This window comes from Gopherus flavomarginatus, chromosome 11, assembly GCF_025201925.1.
Source record: "Gopherus flavomarginatus isolate rGopFla2 chromosome 11, rGopFla2.mat.asm, whole genome shotgun sequence".
Taxonomy (NCBI): domain Eukaryota; kingdom Metazoa; phylum Chordata; order Testudines; family Testudinidae; genus Gopherus; species Gopherus flavomarginatus.
The window spans coordinates 50,343,633-50,356,045 of record NC_066627.1 but is presented as its reverse complement, the minus strand read 5'-3'; the positions used below and the strand labels follow the sequence as shown (position 1 = coordinate 50,356,045).

The 12,413-nt window shown below is 42.8% G+C and overlaps 1 protein-coding gene across 2 annotated transcripts in view; it reads right to left on the bottom strand.

The window, feature by feature from the left end:
• Positions 1-837: 837 nt before the first annotated feature.
• Positions 838-12,413, bottom strand: part of CSNK2A1 (casein kinase 2 alpha 1) — a 34,472-nt gene continuing 22,896 nt past the window's right edge. For both annotated transcript variants that reach the window (XM_050918363.1, XM_050918362.1), the window contains 10 exons: positions 11,460-11,561; positions 10,758-10,808; positions 9,516-9,575; positions 8,436-8,519; positions 7,576-7,686; positions 6,519-6,620; positions 5,445-5,545; positions 4,208-4,356; positions 2,699-2,785; positions 838-2,162 (listed from right to left, as the gene is read on the bottom strand). In XM_050918363.1, coding sequence (XP_050774320.1) covers positions 2,047-2,162; positions 2,699-2,785; positions 4,208-4,356; positions 5,445-5,545; positions 6,519-6,620; positions 7,576-7,686; positions 8,436-8,519; positions 9,516-9,575; positions 10,758-10,808; positions 11,460-11,561 — 963 coding nt within the window. In that variant the 3' untranslated portion in view covers positions 838-2,046. The remainder of the gene's footprint in view (positions 2,163-2,698; positions 2,786-4,207; positions 4,357-5,444; positions 5,546-6,518; positions 6,621-7,575; positions 7,687-8,435; positions 8,520-9,515; positions 9,576-10,757; positions 10,809-11,459; positions 11,562-12,413) is intronic.

Sequence of the window (12,413 nt, the reverse complement as noted above, 5' to 3'; positions counted from 1 at the left end):
AGCTCCTGACCTAGTGCAAACAAACCACAAGTGATATCTTTGCCATACTTGGTGCTTTTAGCTACTGCACATCAAGGAAACAGTCAACATGGTCCGATTTTCACATCATTCTAGGATATAAAAATATTAAGTACAATACATTTCCACGGATGACATCCTGGAGAAGAAAGCTACCCTGGTGTTCATTAAAAATTCATCTCCCATTTAGGTGATCCTAATGTAAAGAGGACTATGGGTTCCATGCTGGGCAGTTTCTCTCAATTTAATCCAGCCCATGTACTCAACTTACTTTGCAGAATTAATTGAAGCAATAAGGAAATAATGGTTGAAACCCCACCACACAAAATTAAAGTGGTAGGTGCTTATAGAACAAGCAGGGGTGAAATGCCAAGGCTTCAGGACTTGTTGCAAGAGCCAGAAGAGTACTCAATGCCCAGAACAAGCAGCTGCTGCAATGGCATTAAAATGAGGATCCAGAAGTGATGGGTGCTATTGTGCTTAAAGTCTCTCTAGTAGAGCACCTGACAAGCTTAAGTGGTTTGATTTCAGTGAACAGCAATGCACAAAAAGCTGGGAATTGTTTCCCTACCACAAATCCCAGCATGGTGGAGAAACAAAAGGAGTTCTATGGCAAAAGATCCTTATCCCAGGAGATACTTTGGCTTGTGATGCTTCTATAAGGCTTCTCTGCATTGCTCACTACAACAGATCATTCAAAGGTGCATATGAATAGGAAAGCAGCCTCCCTCAATATGTGCAGGCCTGCAGGCCACTCCTGTGTAAAAGTGTGCAACACCAACCCAGTGAGACCTCTACACAGGGAACTTAAATCTAACCTTGATAAATAAAACCAAATGTTTATTTACACCAAAGAATTCCAACACTGGATCTTTCACATATGAAGGACAAAGTATATATACACAGCAAAGGGTAGCAAGGCTGTAACAAGGGTGCTTTGTCATCAATAGTAATATCTGTCCACAATTACAGGTCTACCATTTCAGTTTAAGTTAGTCTACTCGCTTCTTCCTCTCAGTGCATATTTACAAGACTGTGAGGTAACCAGTATTCTCACCACATGGCACATGAGGGTGGGGGTGCTGGGTGATGACTCAATATGTGACTTGGCGCAGTCTGATTTTCCAGCTCTTTAAGTAGCCACCATTTTGAAATCCGTATAAACAATTTAAAAAAAACAATATACCCAGTAACAAATTAATTCCAGAATTCCAAGCCAAGGGACTGGCCGGAAGAACCTTATGTGGAAAAGGTACTGATTAGAGTACAGTTTACCCTACTGAAGCACCTTCAACAGGAGATGGCAAGAACGTCAACTGGATCAGTAACTTTATGCTTTAAGACTAAAATTACATGCAAGGGAGAGAGTCGCCGCTCTGGTTAGCTCCTAGAGAGACATGATTCATACAGGACAGAATAGGGTTTTAGGCCTTATCTGCGCTTATTTCTTATAAGTTTTTACCATCTCTACAAACTGAAGTTGTCTCCTCAATGTACCCCAGTTGAGTCATATGCAGAATATGGTGTTAAAGTGACTGGTACTTTAAGAATCCCCCTCCCACTGCCTTGTGAAGATTTGGTCTGGCAGACTCCAGAGAAAAGCACAAGACAATCTCCTCACAGTGTGAGCTGGTGGAGGAGTAATGGTGGGACTATGAAGAGAAGAGATTTCCAGCAGGATACAACGGCCTGGAAACGTAGTTGGTTCATCTTTGTTCTCAAGTGATGAGGAGTTTGGGAAAAAAATTGTCCGAGAAATATTCCATCTGCAGTATTTTCAGGGATTCCCCTGAGTTATGAAAAGTTCAAGTAAAAAAAAAAAAAGAAAAAAAATCAGCCTATAATAATTTTTTTTATATAATGACTGAACTACTATAAATCCACAAGCAACTGTTCAGACACGGTGCCTCCAAAGTGTTCCATCCCCTCCCTTCCCCTGCCAGGTGCAAGCTGCAGCCTGGGGATAGGTAGAGGGGGAACCTCTTCCCCACCTGACTCAGCTCAGGCATTTGGAGACAAAACCCATCACTACTGCTGAGCTCCTGCAGCAGCCGGAACTGGCATCCCCAGAGTATTGGTGGCAGAAATCACGGGTGAGCCTGCTAGAGGTCCAAGGGGCGAAGGTGTTGGCACTGAAGAGATCCCTGAAACAAGACAGTTCAGCATGAATTAAAGCAGGGATGGCATATCATACCTGAGGCAACCCAATATGCTTCTAAAGGCCAGCTACTTTGGGAGGCCACTTTAGTGTGAGTGTAACAAAATGCCACTATCTTCTAAAGAACAAGAGGTGACTGAAGAGCTTTCATTGGCCTCTAAACAATCACCATTGGTCTCAAATGGTGAGGGGAGAATCACGTTTGTACACGTCTCCTCTTGGGAGCAGACACGCAACGCTGGATAAGTACTATCCTCCCATCTCAACATCTTTCAACCCTGCCCCAAAGGCATTCAAAACAATAGAGCACTTTCTTGTGAATCAAGCAGGGACCATGGCAGGTTAGTGAATCTTTACTCCTGTTTCATCCCCAACTCGTTTGTACCCCCTTACATAGGTCATACCCTGGGGCTGATGGCTAGTAGCACTGCCTGCAGAATTCACTAGTCCTGATTGCTTTCCTCACCTCCCATCTCACTGTTGTACAGGAAGTTTTACAGCAATTACCAAGAAGGAACTGACCTGACATCATACTTGCGCTGCTGACAGGAGTGCTGCCACCTGGCATGCTGGATGAACCCATCCGAGCCTGGTCCTTCACAATGGGATCTAAGAACAACATACAAGGGGTTAGGTTTTGTTCTGCCAGACAGCATCTCAGAAGCACAAAGCCTGTATATGCACTGCTAACTGATATATAAGTATGCACTAAGCATTTTTATATGAGATGTCAAATTGTGCCCTTGGGTGCACAGAAGCAAGTCCCTGACTTCAGCAGGAAATGCACACAGATGTATGAGGGTAGCATTTGATCACTATAAGCTGCAGTAATGCAGCACTCTAGTCTCAGTGGGTGTGCTTGACATAATAATAGGCAGCTGAGGGAAATGCATCCAAAGTTAGTCTGGGAAGGAAAGATTAAGGGACTTGACTAATAATAAATTGATCTCTGAAAGTGAGTTTAGTGGATCAGAGACCAAGATTTATCTCAAATTAACAGATAATTTCTAAATACAACCCTAAGTTGTTCAGTGTATTGAGGGTTTAACATGATACTATAACTTCGGGGGTGACAATTACTTTTTAGGTCTTAATCTTTCATAAAAAGCCTGTTTCATTAGCTGCCCCTTTTCTTCCCAGCTTCAGACTGACAGTGCCCTACCCATGGCTGATAATAAAAAAGACCCAGAGCCTGCTTCTGCAGCAGCACAAAGAACCATAAATGTTTCCCTGGTTGCTGCTGAGCTACAGCTGAGCAAATCTTGAAACCATTTTTCTGCAGATATTTTGTTCATATTTGGAATTCATATTTTGCATTCGCTCTTCATGAAAGTTCTAGCACTCAAGCTTTAAAATCAAATTTTTTAGCTCTAACATTTGCCAAAAGCAAACTAAGTTGTGTATTAAGTTGCAAAATTTTCATTGTAGACTGTATTGCTTAATTGTACGAATCAATCAGGGACCAAGAAAACAACGTGACTAGTGTTACTAAGCAAATAATCAGATTTAACATTTTTGCAACTATTCACAAAAAATCTGCGGACCAAGAATTATTTGTTGAAGAAATCACAAATAAGTTTGAACAAATGTATGAGAATTTTGCCATACTAGCAAACAAAATATAGGCAAAAACTATACATTAAACAACAAAATGGGATGAGATACTATTCATTTGGTTTTATTAAAACACAGGAGACAGGTAAGAAATCAGGCATCTGTGCTGCAGTCATCACCAAAGCAGCACCACTAAGTGTCTTCATTAACAGGCTGATTGACTGGCTTGACAATACATATACCACAACTCATTCTCCATCCTGGGAGTGCCCTTCCTTCCCAGAAGGGCAAGTCCAGGCTGGCTTAGGTGTAATGGACTACCTCATCTAACACAGTCAGAGGCAAACAATCTTTCAGATCCTATGCAAGCATCTGGACAGACAAGGCTCAGTTTACAGCCACTTGCCGCATCTCCATCATTAACCAATAGAACCAGCAGCTCGAACAGTAGCAAAACATGAGAAGGTTTCTACTTACAGAAGTAGGGGTGTTCCATGGCTTCTCTTGCTGTGAGTCGTGACTGGTGATCATACCGCAGCAATTTGTCTAAGAAATCCAGAGCTTCTGGGCTCACCAAGTGTTGGTTCTCACTGTGAACAAAGCGCTCCCATCGCTTACGGGAGTGCCTGTAGAGTGAGGAAAGTCAGATGAGTGGAGTCTGGAACACCACTGTTGAATATGGCTTTTCCTCTTTGGAACAGGGCCTGCTGGCCAGGTGTATGCCACAAGAGATACTGTCACTATTCAGTGAGGCAGCAAATATGATCAGAATTGTACTGGAGATTAGAAAGTTGGAGTACACCATGCCACCTCTTGGTGGCACAGTAGTCAATGTGACTTCAGGTTGTGAAATTAACTCCCAGACCACACTGCGTACTGGTCTACACTAAGGGCTTGTTTACATTACGCACTGGATCGATGGGCAGTGATTGATCCAGCCGAGCGCTCTCCCATCGACTTACCACAGGAAGTAGATCTAAGTACGTACTTGAAGTTGCGTAACTTAGATCGCTCAATCCCCACCCCCCCAGTGTAGACCAGGCCTGGGTTATGCAACTTTAGCTACGAAGTCAACATATTGAGATCTACTTACTGCAGTGTGTTGATGGGAGACGCTCTCCCATTGATTCCCCTTGCACTTCTCATTGAGGTGCAGTACCGGAGTCGACGCTAGAGCGATTGGCAGTCGATTTATCGTATCTATATTAGACACGATAAATCGACCCCCACTGGATTGATCGCTGCCCATCGATCTGGCTGGTAGTGTAGACAAGCCCTCTCTCTCCCTACTCCACCTCCCCCAAAGTAGTTTTGGTGGATGTCACCACTGAAAACGATCACTGTACTAGAAAAATCTACCTCATCCTAAGCAGTGATTGATTTGCTGTAACAAAGTCAACAGCCACTGATCAAATTCCCCTGAAGAAGAGTGGTAGCATCTGCCTAGTCACTAACTCCAACTGTACATTTATTGCCTACAAGATCTCCCAGAATCTGTCAGCATCTGTCCTTAGTCACATCTGCAGAGACAGGATTCTTTTCAAGGCAGCACTGCTCTACTGGATTGATATCACACAAGAACCAGGTTAGTTTTAGGAGCCCTACAGCTGCTTTCTTCCTAGACAGTGGTCTGTGTCTAGACACAGCACTGCTGCCAGAGCATTAGTTTACCTGCTCAAAGATTTTGGGTTGATCTTAAAGGTTCCTGGCTCACCTGCCCAAGATGTCATTGAAGCGTGGATCCAGCTCAATGTTGTATTTGTCGATGTAGTCATATAGATCTTCTGTCCCCAGCACCTTGGCTATCCTCACCAACTGGTATCAAACAACAAAAGATAAGCCACTTTGAAGGGGGAAGAAGGATGTGATACAACCATCAAGAAAGTAACACAGTATATCCTCTTATCAGCACTGAAGTGCTATTCCAGAACAATGAATCCATGTTCAGGGGTGGTCTTGTGGCTCCTACTCCCCAGACTGCATAGGATCACAAATATAGCAAACATGCCCTTACCGATATTCAGTTCTTCTGGTCAGTCATGTCAGTCTATTAGAGAAGGGCATGCAGTATTCTAATTCAATTTGTAGAGGAAAAGTTTCAAAATAGCAACTGTGTGGGAAGGCAGGAATAAAACCGGGGAAAAGGCAGAAGCACCAGAATGAGCCACTGAAGGGCAATACATTATCTTAGAGGGCTCAGGAATGAACGTCTCTGAACAAGGCGGCCAACATTCTTTAACTTCACATATCAGTTTAGGCACCTAAATCCATGGGGATTAAGTGCTTAATTTTAGACATGTTCCATTTGAAAGTTCTGGCTCATGGTCCTACAGCCTATGTAATTCTGGTGCATAAGTACCAAAAGGGGATAAATAATGAACCTGGTGTGAAGTCAGTCACTTTACTGAATAAGAAAAACCATGAAGATACTGGGTAAGTCTGAGAGCAAGACTGAAGATTGGTATCAGGAAGGACTTTTCATATAATGTTACTGGTTCATGCTGTTCTGAAACACACAGTCTACTATGCTAAATAGAACCATTGCTCTTGATGAGAACAAATATCTTCAGATACAGCAGCTGAAACACAGCTCAAATGATGTACTGTTCCTTCTAGCCATACATTTCCATTGAATCAGTAGATAAACGTTACACATTGAACAGAGACTAAAACATGGCTTCAGATTGAGAAAAATAGTGACGATAAATGCTAATTCTTCAGTCCCTTGTGATGGCTGGAAATGCAAACCAGAAACCTGGACCATGGGGATTGCACCTGCTAAACTCACCTGATCATAATTGTCATGGCCATGGAAAAATGGTTCCTTTCGGAAGATCATACTGGCCAACATGCAACCCAAGCTCCACATATCCAAACTATAGTCATACATCTGGAAAAAACAAAGACATGACTCACTCCTTCTGGCAAGATAACTTCTTAAGTGACTCCAATGCTAAAGAGAGCATTGTCCAAATGATATATATGCCAGATGATGTTAGGAATAACGAATGAAACGTGCTCACACAATACGATCCTAAAAAACCTCGTTTGGCTCTAAAAACCCAGTTGCTCAAACTGGGCTCTGGGAACTTAAGAGAACAGTGACAGTTGTCCTCAGCTCCATCTTTCTATCTTGATGGAACTGTAACAAGGTGTGTGAGGGCTGCGTTCACTGGAAGTAGATAATATGGAATCGATCAATTGCCAGGTTGTGTTGCCAGAGAAGTAATGTGAGGTAAGCAAGAAAGAACAGAAACAGGTTGTTTCTCACCTAGGAAAAATTGGCAGGTGAGAAATTGGCTTGGCCTTGGCCCTGAACCAGAACAGAACCTGGGAGTGCTGGGCCCCTTGGTCAGTTAGTAACATCCTTCCAACTCTAGCACACAGTTTGTAACCCTCCACAATGGAAACAGCCTGTAGCTAAAATGAACTACAGCAATAACCTCTCTTTTTAGGATTTTAATGGCTCTATTTAGTAATTTATGCCATACATTTAGTTACCCTGAGTGTAAACATGGGTCCAGTTCAATTCTTTGTATGCTCTTCCTTAGTACAAGGCTGGTCCCCTTATCTTCCCTTGCTTCTGAAATCAAGGAAGCAGGCCTGTAAGTTTTTTGGCTCTTCTCTAGAGCCTCTTAGAAACATTAATCTCTCCAATACACTGGTGCTGAATACCCTCTGCTGCTTTTTTTCCCTGCATTGGAGGACAGGTCCTCCAAGGTTCTTGAATTCTGCCAAGTCTTCAGATGGTCTAGTTCCTTAGTGTCCTGCTCTGGTATGGTACTGGGCTTCTGTATAAGCCAAAGTTAAGCAGCTTTGGTCTGAACCTCACTTATGATTCTTACCTGATAATCTACAAGGAGTTCAGGTCCTTTGAAGTATCGGGAAGCCACTCTGACATTGTACTCCTGGCCAGGATGATAGAATTCAGCCAGACCCCAGTCTATTAGCCTCAGCTAGAAATGGAAGAGGAAGAAGAGGTAAGAAGGCCTGGTCTGGGCCTTGGCTCTCCAATTACTTTAGACACCATGTCTCAGAAAATTTGAGACTAAATTGGGTCTTTTTAATCCGCTAGAAGTGAGATCATGAACATCTGTGTTGATTCTTGGTAGAGGATTAGTCTAAACTTGACACTGTTACCCCTCTATCTTTGTGCTGGAAATACTTAAACCCTTCCCACCCCCCCAACACACATTTGAGATTATTTGAGCAAGTCAGAGCATTGCATTTCAGTTCCAAGATCTAACGTAGTAGAAGGAAATTTCTTAGCACAAGCAGCTTCTGTCTGGGTTAACAGAGTGGGGATGTCTCATACAAGATCAGTTTTTGAGGGACAAAGGAACCACATTATAGTCACTAACATAGCTAGACTTGCAAGTAAAAGCAGTCGCCACATTCCAACCACACATAGGAATCACCTCTGAACGCATGTACACGTAATCACCTCTAGCTATACATGTTACAGTATGAATTACAACATGTGAGGAAGAGTCGTCACTTAAACAGTTGTAATTCTGTATAAAGTTTAACTGTAGCTATTCAGTTAAAGGCTTTTTACAGATTTTCATTTTAGATTTATTCACATGATGGAAAAGCTACCACTTTGAGCCTTGATCTCTGGCAGCACCACAGCGCAGTGATGGCATGATGGAGGTGCTGTAGATCTGAAGAAAAAGTGAAACCCAACCAGCATTCTGCTCCTTACCTTTCTGTGCTCATGGTCAATCATGACGTTGTGGGGTTTGACATCTCTGTGCATGATCCCCATGCTATGACAGTAATCTAAAGCCTGTGTATAGAACAGAGGAAAGGAAGAAATCATTCAACGCAGAATTCTTTTGCACCCACTCTGACCAAAGCACAAAGGAACGACACCATTTTGTGTTCTTTGAGATCTACTCCCTTGTCAAGGCTCCCATGCATAGGAAAGGAGGAAGCTGTATGAGGAAGGATTCCAAAAATAGATAGCTGCCCTACTTCAGACAGATTTATGAACTGAGCCAGTTGTAAAGTTAATACTGGTTACAGGAATAATGTTTGAGAAACAGATTTCTTCAAACCCAGCAGGTGGGGAAGTGTTTTCATGCATACCCCAATCTCACCACACAGCAGACCTGACTATCATCCGAGGTCTGTTCTACTTACTCATACTAAAAAGAAAACCTATAGAACTTGCTTTTCAATACCTTCTCCCCAGGAGTGGGCCCATCAATATGTTTTGGGGAGAGCAATGCTTCTAGCTTCACCTCAGATGCCTCCTAATGTAAGTGGAATGTCAATAACGGCCGTAAAAGCAGAGCTATAAGGCACCATGGACCAAACAGGTCTTGCTTCCTTCAAACTCTGATGAAGGGGGGAAAAGGGACACCTCCCATTTGCATAAGAAAGGGGATTTTGTGCTGCAAACACACTCAGTTCACAGATGACATTAAGGCAGGAAGCCAGCACATCACATCTTCCAATCCAAGTTTTCCTCTTTCTCAGGCTGTAAACACACATCTGATTTAGTATTTCTGCTTGTCTCAGTGTACCAAAAAATTCAAAGGCAGCAGCCCGTCTATACCCAGCAGGGCTAGAATATGTGGGAACAAGGCAGGCCAGTTCCTGTAAACTTGATATGAGCCCTCTCACTTCTGTCATTCAGAGACCTGATCCTTCTGCCATCTGCATTTGTTTTCTATCACTGACTAGTCATGCCAGCCACCGTAGGACTGTACTGGGGGCAAATCCCAGATCCACACAAAACTGATAAAAAAAATCAATGAACTGGAGAACATCCACTTACCTTCAAAATCTCATACATATAGAACCTAATATCATAGTCTGTTAATGTCTGGTACAATTGCTGTGGGAGAGAAGGACATCTCTTCAGTGTTAAGAACACAGCAGGAAATCACATCCATGCCAATACAGAATAAAACAACCAGGTTCCCTGCAGCTATGTTTTTCCAGCTGCATTCATGGCAGTGGCAACATTTCCTCAATCCACCAGCCACTCAGCACTGCCCCCTTCCTCCTATAATTCAGCTGTATCGTTCACCTCTAATTTTGGCCAACGTAAAGCTCACTTCCAAGAAGTACAGTTCTGATTTCATTTCCCACAGACACCCTCAGCCCTCGAATGCAGTGTCATAAAAAGCAATGGCTTGCAGGCTGGCTCTCAGAGGTTGAAGATTTCCGCAGAATTAAGACAACTATTCAAGATGGTGTTAACAAAAGAGTGGCCATAATGGGTCAGACCAATCATCCATCTAGCCCAGTATCCTGTCTTCTGACAGTAGTCCATGCTAAATGTGTCAGAGGGAATAAACAGACCATGGCAATTATTGACTGATCCATCCAGTCATCCCAGTCCCAGCTTCTGGCAGTCAGAGGTTTAGGGACACCCAGAGCATGAGCTGCTTCACTGATCATCTTGTTGAATATCCATTGATGGACCTGTCCTCCATGAATCCCGTTAACTTTTGGCTTTCACAGTCTCTTGGCAACAAGTTCCACAGGATGACTATGCATTGTGTGAAGAAGTACTTCCTTTATGTTTGTTTTAAACAAGCTGCTTATTAATTTCTGTGAGTGACCCCTGGTTCTTGTGTTATATGAAGGGGTAAATAACTCCAGGGGTATGTCAAAAGTGGTAAGGGCAAGCAGCACTGAACTCTCTCTCCACAGAACTGAAGCCACAGTAACATGCATTTTCACATTTCAAAATTGGGAAGTGACCAGGGCAATGAATGTTGGGGAGATTCACCTGCTGCACAAGAAGTGTTTAACAGTATGGGACTTGGGATCAGGATTCCTGGATTCTATTAAGTGTTCTACTACTGAGTCATTAGGAATGAGCACATTACAAACTTCTGTCCCAGGATTAACCATCTTTAATGTCAGGATAACATGTCAAAAGGAAACAGCGATTGCATTACCTGCCCAAGACAACGGTACTAGTCCCACCTCTCCATAAATAAAAGTTAAGGGAGGTGGCTTTCAAATGGAAAAGAACACAATTACAAGCAGATATCTCAAACTGTACCTTAAAGTCTGTGTTGTTTACATGTTCAAAAACCAAAGCAGGGGTCCGGGACTAGGGAGAGAGAAAGAAATATTTAGCTATGTTAAATCTTTGTACACGTTATGAATCTGGTGATTTTCTATGATCATCACTAAAATCCCTTCCCCCCTGGACAATTTACATGCTCCAGTTGCTTTCTGGGATTCACAAAGAGATGGCAGAGCTCAAGTCATCACTACTTTGCATTGGCCCTGTGTGTGCAGAATGAATTCACACATTTCAGTTCAGTCCCTTAGTCTAGAAGGGTAAGGGACGGTTTACACTGAAAACTTACATCGGTATAGCTGTGCATCTCACAGATGTGAAAAATCTATGCCCCTGAGAGATAGAGCTATGTCACCCGCACCCCCAGCATAGATAGCGCTAGGTTGATGGAAGAATTCTTCTGTCAACATAGTTACTCCTCCTGTTGCTATAGTGAGTGTCTACACTGAAGCACTGCAGCTATGCCGCTGTTAGTGTTTTAAGTGTAGAAAAAGCCTAAGAACTGGTCTCTGGATGGGGTAGGGCCCTCTGAAAGAAGCTAAACTGATTAGAAGGCTGATCTGATTAAGCAATTTAAAGACAGGATTTAAGAGCAGAGGGGAAAGCAGAGTGAGGACAGGTCAACACTGAAGTCAAACCCAGCAATTTGAGCGCCATCCCTAAGCCGTTTATACTCACCACAGGGTCTTTTACGATGTCTGCAAGGGTGATTATATTGGGACCACCTCGCAAGTTCTCTAAGATCTTGATTTCACGCTTGATTTTCTTCTTTTTTACTGGCTGAAGGAAAAAACCCAAAGCATTGGTAAAATAAAACATTCCAGTGAGTAAGACAAATGGAAAAGCTGCAGCTCAGCATCTGTCTCTCTCTCTCTTAAAAGTGGCTGTCACAGCCCTTCTGGAATTAGGTTAAAAAGCCAAACTTTCCAGTTTCATTATCTGATTTTGCATGCATTAGAAGGAGGGGAGTCTCAGACCATCTCTCCTTCCACTCTCAGTTGTACACCCACTTGGTGAGAGCAACAGCTAAAGCCACTTATTACCTGGAAAGGTAGCCAAAAATACAAAATGATCCTGATACTATCTATATGACCAGACAGCTGGAAATGAGTAGTAGTACCATGTGACCAGCAAGCTCTGAGTGGAACACCAGCAATACAACCAGTTTGAGAAACTCCGGATTACAACAGTTCACCAATTAAGGCTGTAAGATATGTGCGTTCCAGTGCAAGTGATCTTTTATTAGCCAGAGACAAGAAGCCAGAGTCTTTGGCAGTTAGCAATTGAGAGCCTACCTCTTGAGTCTGCATTTTAGATGTAAATCTTAACTATGGTGACATTCTGTAGAACAGAAAAGCAATGCTCTAAGGTTAGTAGTCACTAAAGTTTAGCTCAGGGGTAGGCAACCTGCAGCACGCAAGCTGATTTTCAGTGGCACTCACACTGCCTGGGTCCTGGCCACCAGTCCGGGGGGCTCTGCATTTTAATTTTAAATGAAGCTTCTTACACATTTTAAAACCCTTATTTACTTTACATACAATAGTTTAGTTATATATTATAGACTTCGAGAAAGAGACCTTCTAAAAATGTTACAATGTATTACTGGCACGCAAAACCTTAAATTAGAGTGAC